This window comes from Xenopus laevis, chromosome 3L, assembly GCF_017654675.1.
Source record: "Xenopus laevis strain J_2021 chromosome 3L, Xenopus_laevis_v10.1, whole genome shotgun sequence".
Lineage (NCBI taxonomy): Eukaryota > Metazoa > Chordata > Amphibia > Anura > Pipidae > Xenopus > Xenopus laevis.
In genome coordinates this window covers 5,003,318-5,022,098 of record NC_054375.1, presented here as the reverse complement: position 1 = coordinate 5,022,098, position 18,781 = coordinate 5,003,318, and the positions used below count along the sequence as shown (strand labels likewise).

The 18,781-nt window shown below is 40.8% G+C and overlaps 1 protein-coding gene across 1 annotated transcript in view; it reads left to right on the top strand.

Moving 5' to 3' along the window:
• Positions 1 to 302: 302 nt before the first annotated feature.
• The window catches only part of mtpn.L (myotrophin L homeolog), a 33,647-nt gene continuing 15,168 nt past the window's right edge, over positions 303 to 18,781 (top strand). Inside the window, exons 1-3 of the mRNA XM_018240862.2 lie at positions 303 to 510; positions 16,982 to 17,095; positions 18,374 to 18,457. Of these exons, the coding sequence (XP_018096351.1) occupies positions 439 to 510; positions 16,982 to 17,095; positions 18,374 to 18,457 (270 nt within the window). The 5' untranslated portion in view covers positions 303 to 438. The remainder of the gene's footprint in view (positions 511 to 16,981; positions 17,096 to 18,373; positions 18,458 to 18,781) is intronic.

Here is an 18,781-nt window from a genome sequence, read left to right as displayed (position 1 = left end):
TATCAAGGCGCAGGTAGTCAATACAGCGCCCCCCAACACTGCCATTTACTACAACTCCCAGCAGCCCCTGCAGAAAGAAGACAATTCTGTCTGACAGTCACACAGGATCATACCATTAGCACTGCGTCATTCGTGTTATCAGGGAGTAAAATATACTTGTTCCCTACAACTACCACGACCTCAGGGAGAAGTAATACTGAATTATAGCGGGATCTCCCCGGCTGCGAGTAAATAAGCAAACATTCCCCTGAGCGCCATCTTTCCCTGTTCTGCCAGCATCACGTGATGGACGTCAGTGCGTTCTGACGCTATGATTGCTGGCGCGCATGCGCGGTGACATTCCGGGATCTCCGGCTTGGCGTTCTGTGTGGGAAGTGGAAAGAGACAAGTCCCAGGCCCCGCTCCTTCCTGCTCTCGCCTCCCTATTCTCCTCCTGATATGGGTGACAAGGAGTTCATGTGGGCCCTTAAGAATGGAGACCTGGACGAGGTGAAAGAATTCGTACTTGGGGTAAGTTGTTCCTCATGGCTGGTCTGGGGCAGATACCAGTGTTATAGGGGCCCAACCATTGGCTCCTGTGTTTATTCTGTCAGTGTTGGGAAAGTCCTTCTCTTTTATACTGTGTCTCTATAGTGGGATACACTCCCTCCCTTATATATACTGTGTCTCTATAGTGGGATACACTCCCTCCCTTATATATACTGTGTCTCTATAGTTGGATACACTCCCTCCTTTAAATATACTGTGTCTCTATAGTGGGATACACTCCCTCCCTTATATATACTGTGTCTCTATAGTGGGATACATTCACTTATATATACTGTGTCTCCCTCCCTTATATATACTGGGTCTCTATGGTGGGATACCTTATATAATGTATGTGTGAGAATCATTATGTGGTTGCAGGCCCGGACTGGCAATCTATGGGTTCTGGCAAATGCCACAGGGGCTGTTGTAAGATGCCATAGAAATGTACAATTTAGTGTGCTAGTTGGCGTCTGTTTGGGCTTCTATGTGTTTGGAATGCCAGGGCTTATTTTAACTCCCACTATAACCGGTATGTGATCGGATTTGGCCAAATAGCAAACTGAATCCGAACGCTGACCTGCAAATTTTATTTACTTCGTTGTTTGTGTGGTTTTTTGGATTCAACTTAGCCAGGCACGTGGATTCCCCAACCAAATCCTGTATTTGGTGTATCCCTACATCATAGCACTTGCTTGGGGCATTTTCTGTCAGTGTTTGGGTTCCAATAACCCGCACCCCGACGGGGTAAGCATTTTCCTTTGATACTTGCTTTGGTATAACTGAATGAGTGAAACCAAAACAAATCTAGATGCAAAGCACAAAGTTCCTGGAGAATATAAAACCCCAACCAGGCACTGACAAGTGAATTCATTTATTAGCCCAGATAAGAATGGCTTTTGCTTGGTGTGAGTTCTATCCGCTGCCTGCCATTGCTTAGTCATTTCAGAGTTTCCTATTTCAGTGAGGTGTGTCCTCTGGCTTTTGTAAATGGCATGTCATGCTCTTTAACTGTTTAAAGGGATCTGTGATCATCAAGCTTAACAATAATCGCAGGAAGTGGTGCATGGGTATATAGAAGCCAATGCAGTCTACAGTTTCGCATATATATAATGATGCTGGATATCCGGATATCCTGATCCTGTTGGTATATGTGCAGGCCTAGATTTATGGGCAAAGGTCTGGGTGTCCGGTTGATAGGGCTAACGGGCAACCCTAATATCCTGGCAACCTGTGGGTACACCTTTGCTGGGTGCACTTTCTTCCCTAGGGCTTCTGGCTGGTGAGTAGCCTCACCTATTCCTTTGTCTAACTATGAGCAAATGTTGTTGGATTTAGCCTTCCTGTGCTACTTTGTTTTTCCTTTTTTTTTTTTTTTTTACAGTGTATTTATAACTAAGGCGCTGCTAAGAAGATAAGCCCATTGCTCAGAACATCAGCTCATTTCCTTGACTTGACGAGTATAATAAAAAAAAAAAAGGGACTGTCTGTCCTTTGCAGGTGTGAATATTGTTACTTACCGTCCTATAAATATAAATACCGGTAACATTGTGTACATTAAGGTGCTCGCTGCACTCTGTAAATTATATATATATATATATATATATATATATATATATATATATATATATATATATATATATATATATATATATATATATATATATAATTAAGCCGTGATGATCCTTAAATTGATGGTTGACTTTTACATTAAATTTTAGTATGTTATACTAGCCGCAAAAAAAGCGGGTACCCTGCGGAATGAGGGTAGAATTTTCATAGTCTCGTCTAAATTTCTTATCTTATGTTATATTGTCTATATTTTACAAAACTCGTTTCTGTCCCTGCTCATTTTTGATGATGTCACTTCCGCTTTGCAGCAACATCACTTCCTGTTTGATAGTGTTCAGCGGGTCGGGTTGTGGATAAGGCAGTTGCGGGTCTGGGTCGGGTAGCGGATCAAAGTGGGTAAATATGTGAGTTGCGGTTTGGGTTGGCAGGCTGCGGGTTCGGGTCTTAGAAATTGGTTCAGTGCAGGACTGTATTATAGAATAGCCCATTTTAAAGAAGAACTAAAGCCTTACTAAAGAAGGAGGCTAGACATGTTGCACATTATGCTTTAGGCTTTTGTACCATCCCAAGGCAACCACAGCCCTTTAGCAGTAAAGATGTGTGTCTCCAAAGATGCCCCAGTAGCTCCCCATCTTCTTTTCTGCTGATTCACTGCACATGCTCTGTGCAGCTGTCACTTACTGAGCTTAGGGAGCCACTAACAATATACAGTACACATAGAATAGAAATGTCACAATATAAGGCTGATTAGTAATTAATACACATAATTACTACATGGCAGCACAGAAACCAGTGCAATTAGCATGAGAATTTAATAATCAGCAAACCTGTAGCATCAGCTTATATTACAGCCAGGGAAGCTCATTTTCTGCTGGATAATTAGTGACGAGCCCTAAGCTCAGCTTCTCAACAGCCAATCAGAGCCCACTGAGCATGTGAGTGTCACAGACACTTTCCAAGATGGTGACCCCCTGTGACAAGTTTGAAGTCCTGGATCATTGCTGCTATTGACAAGCTCAAACTTTAGGCCAGTGCAATAAGGTCTGGCATTTTTAGCCACATTCATTTATAGGGTTTAGTTCTCCTTTAAAAGGGGTGGTTCACCTTCAAATTAACTTTTAGTATGATGTAGAGAGTGATATTCTGCAATTGGTTTTCATTTTTTATTTGTGATGTTTGGTTTATTTAGCTTTTTTTTTTCAGCAGCTCTCCAGTTTGCAATGTCAGCCATCTGGTAGCTAGGGTCCAAATTCCCCTAGAAACCATGCATTGATTTGAAAAAGAGACTGGAATATGAATAGGAGAGGGTCTGACTAGAAAGATGAATAGTAAAAAGTAGCAATAACAATACATTTGTAGCCTTATACAGCATTTGTTTTTAGATGGGGTCAGTGACCCCCCCCATTTGAAAGCTGGAAAGAGTCAGCAGAAGAAGGCAAATAATTAAAAAACTCTGAAAAATAAACAATGAAGACCAATTGAAAAGTTACATAGAGTTAGCCATTCGATGACATTCTAAATGTTAACTTAAGTGAACCACCCCTTCAAGCAACTTTTTCATTGGTCTTCATAATTTATTTTGTATAGTTTTTGAATTGTCTTTTTCTTCAGACTCTTTCCAGCTTTTAAATGTGGGGAGAGGGGGGTCACTGACCCCCAATCACAAAACAAATGCTCTGTAAGTCTACAAATTGTATTGTCGTTGCTACTTTTTATTACTTGCCTTAAAGGAGATGTTCACCTTTTAGTATGATAGAAAGTGATATTCTGAGACAATTTACAATTGGTTTTCATTTTTTATAATTTGTGGCTTTTGAGTTTAGTTTTTTATTCAGCAGGTTGCAATGTCAGCAGTCTGGTTGCTAGGGTTAAAATTACCATAGCAACCATGCACCAATTTGAATCAGAGACTGGAATAGGAGAGGCCTGAATAGAAAGATGAGTTATAAAAAGTAGCAATAACAATAAATGTGTAGCCTTACAGAACATTTGTTTTTGGATGAGGTCAGTGACCCCCATTTGAAAGCTGGGTCAGAAAAACAAGGCAAATCATAAATAATGAACCAACTGAAAAGTTTCTTAGAATTGGTCATTCTATAACATTTTAAAGGTTAATTTAAAGCTGAACCACCCCTTTAATATCCAGACCCTCTCCTATTCATATTCCAGTCTCATTTTCTAATCAAAAAATAAAAATAATAGATAGCACACCCGACTTGAAAAACAAATGAATTTATTACAAAAAAGAAAAAAAAGAAATTATCCAAAAATAATATGCAAAAAAATCAAAAACTAAGGTCAGCCCAACGCGTTTCGACCTTAAGGGTCTTCCTCAGGGGCACAAAATAAACAAAAAATAATAAAAGGCCTCAGGGGCACAAAATAAAGAAGACCCTTGAGGTCGAAACGCGTTGGGCTGACCTTAGTTTTTGATTTTTTTGCATATTATTTTTGGATAATTTCTTTTTTTTCTCTTTTGTAATAATTTCATTTGTTTTTCAAATCGGGTGTGCTATCTATTATTTTTTATTTTGTAATTCATTTGGAGACCCTTATGGGGAGACGCCTATGGATTAGCACCCTGTAATTTCACTTTAGGGTGTGCGCCTTCTATCACTATTTTTGTATATCTTATTCTAATCAATGCATGGTTGCTAAGGAAATTTGGACTCTAGCAACCAGATGGCTGAAACTCCAAACTGGAGACCCAGCTTGGCCTTTTCAGTACAGTTTTGGATGAGCAGGGCCATTGTGGTGCATTTATTTTTGCTCCGTCTGGGATAGGGGGAAGGAAATCTATGCAGGGAAGTTTTATCTGTGTGTTTTCTCTGCGATTTTTATGCAGGACTAATAATGCTGATCTTGTTTAGGACTCCTGCCATCCATCCTTTCTGATAATAACCTTCCGAATCTATATTCTGCCGCACAAACCACCCATAAACAACAGCATCTAAAGGAAGCACTGGAGCATTTACTTAGTAAATTGATTTTATTTTGTACTTAAGTACATGGCAGAACGTTTCTACAGGCAGCCTCTTTATTTCCCCGTGCATATTTTATGTCTTTCTTTTAATTAAAGCGTTGTGTCTGGGGCTCGTGTTTGCCAAAGTGGTCCCTCTGTGCATTGAATAAGCCGTAGGCTGCGGTATGAAATATATTAGCGAAGGGTTTTAACTCCGCTGACTCCAAGGTACAACGTGAACGCATCGTTCCTTTAAATGGACCCTTTCATCAAATAGAAAAGCAGGCACGGAACCATTACTGTGACTGCACAGGGGGACAGTATTTCCTGCTGCTCGTCTGACAGTCTTTACTTCCTGTCTGGCAAAAGATTCCTTTATAAATAAATTCTTATTCTCTGTAAGGGCCACCAGATATTTTAATATTGCTGCTAGACATTGGGATAATGATTTACTTAATGGCCTTTTTATATCTCCTTCCTCTTAACTTAAGTTTTTTTTTTTGTTTGTTTTTCTTCCAAAACCGCTTTGCCTTTGATCCACTTTGCCTTTGATTGCCGTTAATAGGTGTTTCAGTCAATTAAGCAAGCTGTGGTCTAACGATGTGTCTCTTGGGGAAGCTGAGATGTGGCCTAAGATTTTCAGGTTTCAGTTGTGACTCTAGAAATAAACTCCACGCTGCACCCGTTAAGAGAAACTTTTAAGAGCGGCTCTTCCAAAATACAGAACTTAGCTTTAAAGTAGAAGTTGGGCTTAAAGGGGTTCTTCACTATTAAATTAACTTTTAGTATGACGTAGAGAGGGATATTCGGAGACAATTTGCAATTGGTTTTCATTTTTTTATTATTTCAGCAGCTCTCCAGTTTGCAATTTCAGCCATCTGGTTGCTACGGTCCAAATTACCCTAGCAACCATGCATTGATCTGAATAAGAGACTGGACTATGAATAGGAGAGGCCTGCATGAAAAATGCAACAACAATACATGTGTAGCCTTACAGAGAATTTGTTTTTAAAATGGGGTCAGTGACCCCCATTTGAAAGCTGGAAAGAGGCAAAAGAGAAGGGCCAATAACTCAACAACTATAAAATATAAATAAGGAAGATATTGGATATTCTAGAATATACTAAAAGTTAACTCAAAGGTGAACCACCTAGGGATGCACCGAATCCAGGATTCGGCCTTTTTTTAGCAGGATTTGGATTCGGCCGAATCAGAGTGCCCGGCCGAACCAAATCCGAATCCTAATTTGCATATGCAAATTAGGGGCGGGAGAGAAATAGTGTGACTTTTTGTCAGAAAACAAGGAAGTAAAAAAAGTTTTCCCCTTCCCACCCTTAATTTGCATATGCAAATTAGGGTTTGGGTTCGGTATTCGGCCGAATCTTTCGCTAAGGATTCGGGGGTTCGGCCGAATCCAAAATCCCTAGAACCAACCCTATAAATTTAGCCTTTCTCCCCATGCAGACATGGGAGCTTCGTAGAAGATTTTTATTCAATTTCAAAACACTTTGTCGAATAGTAAATTCGAATTTTTTTGGTGTCAAAATTCACAAATACGAATTTCAATCTCTAAATTCAAAAGCGAGATTTATCACACCTAGACCATGGAAACTGTTTTAATTGAAATATTCCCCAACCTAAAACCCGGCGAAATTAATTTACAAGTCAATGGCAGAGTTCCGTTGAATTTGAATACTGTGTGTTAATTGCCTTCCTGACATTCGAGTTTTTATCGGAGGGTAAAAATTTTCAGGTCGGGACAATTTAACTAAAACCTTAAATTGGGGGGGGGGAAATATATGTACAGGTATGGAATTCATTATTCAGAAAGTTCCGAATTACAGAAAGGCTGTATCCCATAGACTCCATTTTATCCAAATTTTTAAAAATGATTCCCTTTTTCTCTGTAATAATACAAAAGTACCTGGTAATTGATCCAAACTAAGATATATAATATAAATATCAATCTTTATACCAGCCCATTGGGTTTATTTAAAGGAGAAGAAAAGCTAAGGAGGCAGTTTATTGCCAATAGATTAGCTGCAATAGTGCAAGCTAGCATGCTATATTTATTCTGTAGAATGTTTTAGCTCTAAAAGCTCTAGAGGCTCCCTGTATGTTTAAGATAGCAGCTGCCATATTAGCTTGGTGTGACATCACTTCCTGCCTGGATCTCTCCCTGCTCACTCATAGCTCTGAGCTCAGATTACAGCAGGGAGGAGGGAGAGAGGAGCAAACTGAGCATGCTCAAGCCCTAGCCCTGGGTTTTAAGCTGAAAACAGGAAGTCTGATACAGAAGCCCATGAGTACACAATAGAAGGAAAGAAATGTGATGTTTCTTTTAACAGAGGACTCAGAGCAGCATTACTTTGAGCGTTTACTGGTGTATTTATATAGGCCTTTCTGATAAAGCTTACTTACTTTTAGCCTTTCCGTCTCCTTTAATGTTGTTGCACGATTTTCTAGTAGACTTAAGGTATAAAGATCCAAATTACAGAAAGATCCTTTATCTGAAACGCCCGAGATCCTGAGCATTCTGGATAACAGGTCCCATACCTGTACTGAATTGACTGCACCAGCCCGGAGGTTCAGCAGCTCTATAACAGTCATGATCCAGGCCTTCACCGTTGTCCCTGACTGCTCCCCATCTCGTTGTGTGTGTCGGTGGCACTGCACATGCTCAGTGGGCTCTGGGCTGCTGCTGAGCTTTATCTATCATAGAAGTCAGGGCTACAGGGCTGATTATTAATCCATTTTAATGCAGACTGCCCTGCTTTCTATGCTGCTATGTAAGGCAAATCTGAATTCATCCGTAATTAGCCTTGTGTTGTCTATGTTAGCCTGTTAACCAAAAGCAAAGTCCACCGATACTTTGACTATATCCAATGTGGAAGCCCAGAAGGGCAGTTTTATTGATGATAGGAGAAAGCATTGTTTATATCTGTACCAGCAACAGTGTAAAAAAAAAACTGGTGCTCTATTGTTTTTTGGAGAGATACTCTTTAGTTTTCTATAGTAGCACCTTAATTGTCCCATTGAAGTGCTGAACAAGCAGTAAATGTGCTTCTGGCTGAGCTTTTTCTTTCTGGAATTTAGTTGGTGATGCTGTAGTTGTGCATTGGAATGAGCTTGCGTCTGCAGAAAACATATTGTTTTCAGGGACTTCCGGGCACAGTGAGCTTACACTCTACCATCTGCTGGAAACCCCCGACCGAAGAGATCAGTTTGGAATTTCAGCAGCTATCTGGTTGCTAGGCTCCAGCTTACCCCAGCAACCAGCAGGGACTTCATGGAGAGACTGCAAGATGAAAAGGAGAGAGACCGAATAAAAAGTACATGTATGGGATCCGTTAACCGCAAACCCATTATCCAGAAAGCTCTGAATTACTGAAAGGTCCTCTCCCATTATAATCAAATAATCCAAATTTTTAAAAATGATTTCCTTTTTCTCTGTAATAATAAAACAGTAACTTGTACTTGATCCCAACTAAGATATAATTAATCCTTATTGGAAGCAAAACCAGCCGATTTTCTTTATTTAATGTTTACATGATATTCTAGGAGATTTTAAGGTATGAAGATCCAAATTACGGAATCAGGGAAGCCTGGATAACAGGTTCCATACCTGTATTTTTTTTTTTTTTGTGGTTACTGCTGTTTAGTCTGGCGGAAGAGATTAGCAAAACATTTAAAAGAACAATTGAAAATGCGGAGGTGTCGTTTCGTTTGGAGAGTTTGATAGATTTTTCAGTTACTTTCCATTTTATTTTTTACCATGTTTTCAAAAGTTTAAAGGGGTTATTCACCTTTAATTTAACCTTTAGTATGATGTAGAGAGGGATTTTCTGAGACAATTTGTAATTGGTTTTCATTTTTTATTATCTGTGGTTTTTGACTTATTTAATTTCTGCCGTCTGGTTGCTAGGGTCTAAATTACCCTAGCAACCATGTGTTGATCTGATTAAGAGACTGGAATATGAATAGGAGAGGCCTGAATGGAAAGATGTGAAATAAAAAGTAGCAATAACAATACATGTGTAGCCTTACAGAGCATTTGTTATCAGATGGGGGTCAGTGACCCCCATTTGAAAGCTGTAGAGAGTCAGACGAAGACAAATAAATCAAAAATTATAAAAAATTAAATAATGAAGGCCAATTGAAAAGTTGCTTAGAATTGGACATTCTAAAGTTGAGTGTTCCTGTCTCTGGTATTTGAGTCTGGCAGCTCAATAATTCAGACTCTAAACTGTAATTTTGTAACATTAAGTTGATCCATTTCTCAGCAGCATCTCTGGAATATCAGCAACTATTGTATCAATTGTAACGCAGGCCTTTAATGAAACTCAAGGATTCTGCTCAGCAGGGACAAATGTATCAACTAAATGTATCAATTTAGATCAGTTTACAGGGTCGGCGACCCCCCCCCCCCAGAGCTGCTTTAGAGGGTGAAAAATTACACTTTACACTTCAATATTAGACAAACGGTCACACATAGAAAATAGAAAGTTATTGGAAAAAGTCTTTATTTCTGGCGAACTGTCAAAACTGAAAAAAGCGTTGGAAGGTAAACAACAATGATGTGCAGGTCCAGATTTTCTCGACCCGCACCATTTAAATACCAGCACCCGCCCCAACGTCACGAAAGGGCCGAATCTATAAATGAAGGAGCCGAAAGTGTTTGGTCGCGGGAGTGGAAGGAACCACTGAACCCAAACTAAAACCCATTAGAGATGTGAGTTCATTCGAGAACTTTGATAAATAACCCCTCTAAGTAGTAGCAGGACCAGATTTTCTGGACCCGACCCGGCACCGCAGTGACGTCACAAAAGGGGCGGGGAGATTCAAATGTATAAATGTCGTAGCCAGAAGTGTTGTGGGCAGGGAGACCGGCAGGAACCGCTCCATCCGAACCCGCCCGCGACCCGAAGACTTGATGCCGCAGCCGGCCCAAACCCAACCGACCCGCGGAATTCTGGGCCGGCCTCCACATCACTATGAACTAGGGATGCACTGAATCCAGGGTTCGGTTCGGGATTCAGCCTTATTCAGCAGGATTCCGATTCGGGCGAATCCTTCTGCCCGGCCAGACCGAATCCAAATCCTAATTTTAATATGCAAATTAGGGGTGAGAGGGAGATCGTATGACTTTTTGTCGCAAAACAAGGAATTAAAAAGTGTCCCTTTCCCACCTCAAATTTGCATATGCAAATTAGGGTTCGGTCCAGTATTCAGTCGACTCTTTCGCGAAGAATTTGGGGGTTCAGCTGAATCGAAATAGGGGATTCGGTGCATTCTTATTATGAACAACCCCTTCAAAAAGGTGGTTCAAAGTCTTCTGAGCGACAGTCTCCCCGAACTGCCTCAGTGAGGCAACTTCGGGCGACTATAGAAAACGCATCGCCGCGTGTGCATTAGCGCAGGCGACTTTTCGTTTCGAAGGCAGTTCAGGGAGATTGTCGAGGCGATTAGTCGCCAGATGACAAAATTTCCCCGAATCCCATATAAGTATGTTATAGAATGGCTAATTCTAAGCAACTTTTCTAATGATTTTCATTATTTATTTTATATTGTTTGAATTATTTGCATTCTTCTTCTGACTCTTTGCAGCTTTTAAATGGTGGGTCACTGACCCCCATCTAAAAACAAATGCTCTGTAAGGCTACAAATATATGGTTATTGCTACTTTTTATTGCTGATCTTTCTATTTAGCCCATCTCCTATTCATATTCCAGTCTCTTAATCATATAAACGCATGGTTGCTAGGATGGTTTGGACCCCGGCAACAATTGCAAACTGCAGAGTAAACCGCTAAATGACTCGAAAACCACAAATAATAAAAAATGAAAACCAATTGCAAATTGTCTCAGACTATCCCTCTCTACATCATACTAAGAGTTAACAAAGCCTCGACTTCATGACGATCACTTCGGAACCCGCAGAGTGTTGTTTTTTTTTTTTCGTCAGTGACGGAGTTAAATTCGGGCGCATGTATCTGCTTGCTCGCAGGGACTGTATCTGTCACTTATAATCACTTGCAGACGGATCTTCGTCTCTGGGTTTCAAGTTCAGCGAGCGATTAACATTGGGGCTATTTATATACACTATACGTTTATAGTTCAACCTTTACTCTTGTGAGGGGCAGCCCTGCAACGTATCTGTTTCAGTTATATCCTCCCACCCTGCACTTTATCTTCCCCCTTAATCCGAAGTCCTGAGGATCATCTGAAGTGCAATAATAACACATTCCAAGGTGCTGAAGTCCTTGGAGCCTAATGGTGATAATCTCTATTACGACCTGGCCTTTCAGCTTCACTGCTGGGGAAAAAAACACCTTCAGATTAAAGGGGTGGTTTACCTTAAGGGTTAGTCCACACGAGGAGATTCGGGGAGATTTAGTCGCCTGCCGACTAATCGCCTCTTCTTCTGGGCGACCATCTCCCCGAACTGCCTTCGCGTGTCTTCCCATCCGCTATAATGAAAAGTCGAATGCGCTAAAACACACACGGCACTTCGTTTTCCGAAGTTTCCTCGCGGGGGAAACTTCGGAAAACTAAGCGCCGCATGCGCTTTAGCGCATGCACCTTTTCATTATAGCGGATGGGAAGCCATGTTCGGGGAGATTGTCGCCCATAAGAAGAGGCGATTAGTCAGTCGCCAGGCGACTAAATCTCCCCGAATCTCCTCGTGTGGACTAATGCACATGCTTAGATTCGGGGAGATTAGTCGCCCGCCAACAAATGTTCTCTTCTTCGGGGCGACTAATCTCCCCAAACTGCCTCCCGCCGGCTAGAATGTAAATCGCCGGCGGTGCGCTTCATTTTCTGAAGTTGCCTCACGAGGAAAATTCGGGCGACTTCGGGAAATGAAGAGATCCGAGTGCCATCCCGCCAGGGATTTCCATTCTAGTTTGGGAGGCAGTTCGGGGAGATTAATCACCCCAAAGAAGACGGGATATTTTGCCAGGCGACTAATTTCCCCGAATTGCAGCGTGTCTCTGCTCTTAAGTTAACTTTTAGTATGTTATCGAATGGCCAATTCTAAGCATCTTTTCAATTGGTCTTCGTTATTTTTTATAGTTTTTGAATTATTTGCCTTCTTCTTCTGTAAGGCTACAAATGTATTTTTATTGCTACTTTTTATTACTCCTCTTTCTATTCAGGCCTCTCCTATTCATAGTCCAGTCTCTTAATCAAATCAATGCATGGTTGCTAGGGTTATTTGGACCCTAGCAACCAGAGTTCTGAAACTGCAAACTGGAGAGGTGCGAAAAGAATCTAGCTAAAATACTGTACAGCAGCCCTATAGCCGTAATCATTTAAGATCCGTCCTGGATCGTGTTGGACATCTTATGGGTGTCAGTGGCACTGCACATGCTCAGTGGGATCTGAGCTGAAGCTAAGCTTAGGGGTCGGCAGAAATCATTAAGCAAAAAATGCTGTTCTATGTCATAGAAGCTGATGCGGCAGCGCTGATTATGAATCAATTCTCATGCAGACTGCACTGGTTTCTATGCTGCCATGAAATGTGACTCTGAATTGATTACTAAATCAGCCTTGTATTGTTACGGTTATATTTCATTTATATACAGTATATTATGAGTGAGTCCCTAAGCTCAGGTATCGGAGGGGCGTCTTTTATTTTATTTTTCTTTGTTACCTGCATTTTATAATATTACAATTCCCCGTATGGCACAAGGCAGGTCATCACCCTGTTAGAGTCCAAACTATATACGGATTTCCTGCGAATACTGATTAAACCTAATTGCTGCTTTTCCATACAGTCTAGTGAGCAGAATAGAAGCCATAATTGCTCTTAATTTACACTTCTCGTACCTTATTAACGGTGCAGTCTAATGGGCAATACTAGAAAGGTCTGTGACTATCCAGGAATATTCCCTCTCCCCCCAATTCAATAGAGTAATTTCTTTAAGTGAAAATACTGACAGATCTGGCGAATATACCTGACCGGTAGTTGTGCGAATTTACACTCAGGGCTAATGATCCCTTTTAGGATTAGCACAAGGCTATAGAGTGGTATAAAGGGGTTGTGTTTTAAAGGTGTATCAACACTTTTTCACGCCTCCACCGTAGAAATATATTTTAGGGGCTCATGATGGACAGGGGTACGGTAATAAGTATAAAATTTCCAAGCCCGGCAGCTGCACTACATTTTAAAGGGTGGTTCACCTTCAAACTAGCTTTAAAGGATAAGTAAACTTTAAAAATAAGCGAATGTAAAATTGACGAGGGGGCTGTTCGAAGCACTTTTGCAATGTACATTCATTATTTATTCTTTTTAAATTCCAAGATAATAAGGGATACATGTGCTGTTACTATAAATGAATTTTATCACAACAGCGCCACCTGCTGGTCAGTTTCCCACCAGTCTGACCAGCAAGTAGTCAAGGAAGTTGTCAGGAGAAAGAAAGAGGCTGATGTTCTTCTGCTTAGGAATAAAATTATAAGCCTTTCTCACATCTTGTTTAGTGTGTCAGTGGCACTGCACATGCTCAGTGCAGCTGCTTAGAAGCTAAGCGTAGGGGTCGGGGGGAAATCATTTAACAGAAAGTGAGTTTAATCTGCCGTAGAAGCTGATTATGAATCAGTTGCACAGAATCCACTTCTTGGGACTTGGCCAAATGCCTTGTGAAAGTTTCGGCCGAATACCAAAAGGATTTTGAGTTGGTTCTTCCAATCACAAGGATTCGGGCCAAATACCGAACTGAATCCGAATCCTTATTTGCGAATGCAAATAAGGGGCAGGAAAAGGTGGAAAAATCCTTTTTTTACTTCCTTGTTTTGTGATGAAAAGTCATGTGATTTCCCTTCCCACCCCTAATTTACATATGTGGATACAGTTCAGCCAAACACAATGATTCCTCCGAATCCTGCTGAAAAAACCCGAACCCCAAACCAAATCCTTAATTCAGTGCATCCCTTTATTTCTAAATTACACTGCAAATATAGTAATCCCCTCTACAAAGTGAAACAAACAATCTTTCTTGGAAACATCTTTTCCAAGAAAGAACGTAATTGTTACCTCTATGGCCACCTTTAGGCTAAGGCCACACTAGGCGATAGCGCCGCGATTTGACTCGCGGCGACTTTTCGTCGCGACTTTTAAGCAATCGCTGGGGAAACTTTTGCGCTGGCGTCTATGGGGAATCGCGTAAAATCGCCAGCGTAAAAACACACGCGGCGATCTTTTCTCTACTGTCGCTCGAAATTGCCTCGCTAGGCGATTTCGAGCGACAATAGAAAAAAGATCGCCGCGTGTGTTTTTACGCTGACGATTTTACGCGATTCCCCATAGACGCCAGCGCAAAAGTTTCCCCAGCGATTGCGGCTTAAAAGTCGCTGCGAAAAGTCGCCGCGAGTCAAATCGCGGCGCTATCGCCTAGTGTGGCCTTAGCCTTAGGGAGCTGCAATCTGGTTACCTTCCCATTGTTCTGTTGTTAGGCTGCTGGGGGGGAAAAGGGAGGGGGGTGATATCACTCCAACTTGCAGTAAAGAGTGACTGAAGTTTATCAGAGCACAAGTCACATGACTGAAGGCACCTGGGAAACTGGCAATATGTCTAGCCCCGTGTCAGATTTCAAAATGAAATATAAAAAAATCAGTTTGCTCTTTTGAAGAACGGATTTCACTGCAGAATTCTATTAACTGATGCATTTTGAAAAAAAAATTTTTTTTTTTCCCATGACAGTATCCCTTTAAGTGCTCCTTTCTATATAGCTTGGTGCTTATTCAGAAGTCCCCGATGACCAAATAGTCACCCTTCTGCTGGGTGCTTCATCCCGCTCAGTTACTGCATATATATATATATATATAATAAGCTCTGAAATAAGCTCTGAAATGCAAATACTCCATTAATAAAAATGAAAACATTTTACACCGGGCCTTCATTTACAATTACAATGTGCAGCCATAGTTAGCATGGTAATTTTTTTATTATTTTTTTTTTTGTTTAGTTTCCCTTTGCTCGGGTCTCAAACTTTTATCTCCCGGCGGCGCACATCCGCTTGTCCTTTACTGGTGCCGCTTGAGTGGGTTTTGTTTGTTTCAGAGGAAAGTGTGGGCCGGGGGCGATAAAGTCCTGAATAATACCAAGTATTTCATATGCAGCACCAGCCCCGCTGTCCTGCCAACAGCCCGGGGGGGAAATAAAAAAAAAAAAAAAAAAAGAGACGTCGTCAACGAACCATAAACGCTTTGTTTAAAATGGAACACGTAACGCTTTGTATAATATTGTCTTATTGAGGATGTTACATGACTTTTAAGGAGCTCCGAGGAGCAGATCTTTCTGACCAAAGCCTTATTCGGAACCAGTAAGGGGGACCTGTCACCCAGACATAAAAAGCTGTATAAAAAAAGTCCTTTAACAAATTAAACATGAAATCCAATTTCTATTTTTTATTAAAGCATTTCATAGCTGTTGTAAACTCATTTACAACATCTCAGCTGTCAATCAAATATTGCCTGCCCCTCCTCTATGCCTTAGGAATAGAGGCGGGGCAGACAATTACTTTCACTTTCCATTCAGCACTTCCTGCTCTCCCCACATTTCCCCCAGTTCTCTTAACCATTTAATTGTGTAACCAGGACATGGGGATGGACATCAGGTCCCCCATTCTGGTGCACAAACAAGATTCTGAGATGATACAAGACTTGTCTTAATAACAGTGTCCACAAAATGCCTCCTGCCTGCTTGTTATAATTATGAATTCCCAGACTGAAGGAAACAAGATTCAAATCATTTATATAGTGTAATTAAAGTTCATTTTGCTTGGCTAATGTGATAAAATAGGATTTTGCATAATTTTTTTGGGTGACGGGTCCCCTTTAAAGAACTGTTAAAGGGCTTGTTCACCTTTGAGTTAACTTTTAGTATGAGATGGGGAGGGATATCCTGAATCAATACGCCATCGGTTTCAATTTTATATTATTTGTGTTTTTTTGAGTTATTTCGCTTTTTATTCAGCAGCTCTCCAGTTTGCAGTTTCAGCCATCTGGTTGCTAGGGTCCAAATTACCCTAGCAACCTTGCATTGATTCTAATAAGAGACTGGAATATGAATAGGAGAGGACTGAATAGAAAGATGAGGAATAAAAAGTAGCAATAACAATATACTTGTAGCCTTGCTGCGCATTTGTCTTTTAAAAGGGGTCCGTGACCCCCAGTTTAAAAGCTGAAAAAGAGTCAGAAGATAATAATTCAAAAACTATTAAAAAAATAAATAACAGACCAGTTGAAAAGTTGTTTAGAATTAGCCACTCTATAACACGCTGAAAGTTAACTTAAAGGTGAACCACTTCTTGAACATGATATAGAGATTGATACAGGTCACGGTCGGCCTTCATTTTTTATTATTTTAGCTTTCTGTTCAGTTTGGAATTTTAGCAGCTCTTTGGTTGCTAGGGTCCAAATTAGCCTAGCAACCAAGAAGTGGTGTGAGTGAGACATTGGAATATGAAAGGGTCTGGTTAGAAAGACAAGTAGTAAAATATAACAATAAAACTGTAGTTAAAGGACCAGTAACATCAATTTTTTTTTTCTTAATTCGTTAGTATACAACGAAAAAAACCACAAAGACATAAACCTTTGAAATCGCTGAATCTTTACTGAAAAAGGCGATCCAACGTGCGGCGATTGATTACTCCTCCCTCGCTATCTCCTATAAGGAAGGTAGGGAAGAGAAATAGAGTGCCGCACGACGGATCACCTTTTCTGCAGAGGAGTTTCGGTAAGTTATTTCTAAATAAAGACTTAGCGATTTCAAAGTTTAATTTGTCTTTGTGGTTTTTTTTTTTCGTTGTATGCTAATGAATTTAAAAAAAAATTGATGTTATTGGTCCTTTAAATATAGTTTGTCCATCGGTTTTATTATGTTGTTCTAATTACTTCCCCTTTATCTTTCCAACAGGGTGTGGATATAAACCGGACGCTGGAAGGTGGAAGGAAACCTCTGCACTACGCAGCAGACTGTGGGCAGGATGAGATTGTGGAATTCCTTCTGGCTAAAGGAGCCAACATCAATGTATGTACTGCATAGAGGGCCTTAAAGGGTTACTGTCATGGGAAAACTTTTTTTTTTTTTTTTTTCAAAAAATCCGTTAATAGAACTGAACTGCACTGAAATCCAATTCTCAAAAGAGCAAACAGATTTTGATAGATTTAATTTTGAAATCTGACATGGGGCTAGACATATTGTCAGTTTCCCAGCTGCCCCCAGTCATGTGACTTGTAAGGTGAGCTTTTCCCCTCTATGCAGTGTCAGACGTGAGAAATGTACATGAGAATGTTTCTGTTCTAACGCGGTATAAACCGTGCTCTTTTAATTACTAGTATCGCTCTGTGAATGAACAGAGATATCTTCTTTGATGCTGCGTGGGGTGGAAAAGACTTTGTTCATTCTTTATATATTTATTGTCCCAACTGGTGCTGAGCTTTGTACTTTGTACAGCAATTCAAAAGCTGGTAGTTGAGCAAAGTGATATAACGTGAGGCTGATTATTAACAATCATGTGCCTGCACCCGAAGCCACTAATACCTTCTATCCCACAGTCACACTCCCTTTTCAAAGACTTATCCCACTGTTACTATAGGCACCATCTCTCCCTACTATACCTGCTATCCCACAGTCACACTCCCTTCCCAGAGACTATTATCCACTGTTACTATAGACACCATCTCTCCCTACTATACCTGCTATCCCACAGTCACACTCCCTTCCCAGAGACTATTATCCACTGTTACTATAGGCACCATCTCTCCCTACTATACCTGCTATCCCACAGTCACACTCCCTTCCCAGAGACTATTATCCACTGTTACTATAGGCATCATCTCTCCCTACTATACCTGCTATCCCACAGTCACACTCCCTTCCCAGAGACTATTATCCACTGTTACTATAGGCACCATCTCTCCCTACTATACCTGCTATCCCACAGTCACACTCCCTTCCCAGAGACTATTATCCACTGTTACTATAGGCACCATCTCTCCCTACTATACCTGCTATCCCACAGTCACACTCCCTTCCCAGAGACTATTATCCACTGTTACTATAGGCATCATCTCTCCCTACTATACCTGCTATCCCACAGTCACACTCCCTTCCCAGAGACTATTATCCACTGTTACTATAGGCACCATCTCTCCCTACTATACCTGCTATCCCACAGTCACACTCCCTTCCCAGAGACTATTATCCACATTGCAGTCAGTCCAAGGCAGTTCCCCCAATCCTGCCCAGCATATAGAAAACTGTGTATAAATATAATAATGGCCACCATACTTTGTCATTTTACAGGCTGCAGATAAACATGGCATCACCCCACTTCTATCTGCCTGCTATGAGGGCCATCGCAAATGTGTCGAATTGCTTGTATCTAAGGTGAGATATTTTGGGGGCTTACAGTTGTAATGCATTTGCTGTTTAGGAGCCGTATAAATTCATGTTTAGAAATGAATAGATATACTAAAAAGATTTCCATTTAAGCCAGTGCCTTCTTCTTTTCTAAGAGGCAGCATCTGTTCCATCACATCTAATTTTACTTATGTTTTTTGTAAGAAGTCTCTGGTGTATTGTACCAACACTGTCTCTGAATACTTAGCGCATATTGAAAAACAATTCCTGCGGAGGGTTAGAAATAAAGAGATTTAATCAGCAAAGGAACCCGTGGGATGAGTGAGGCGCAGTTTATTTATGTATGCGGTT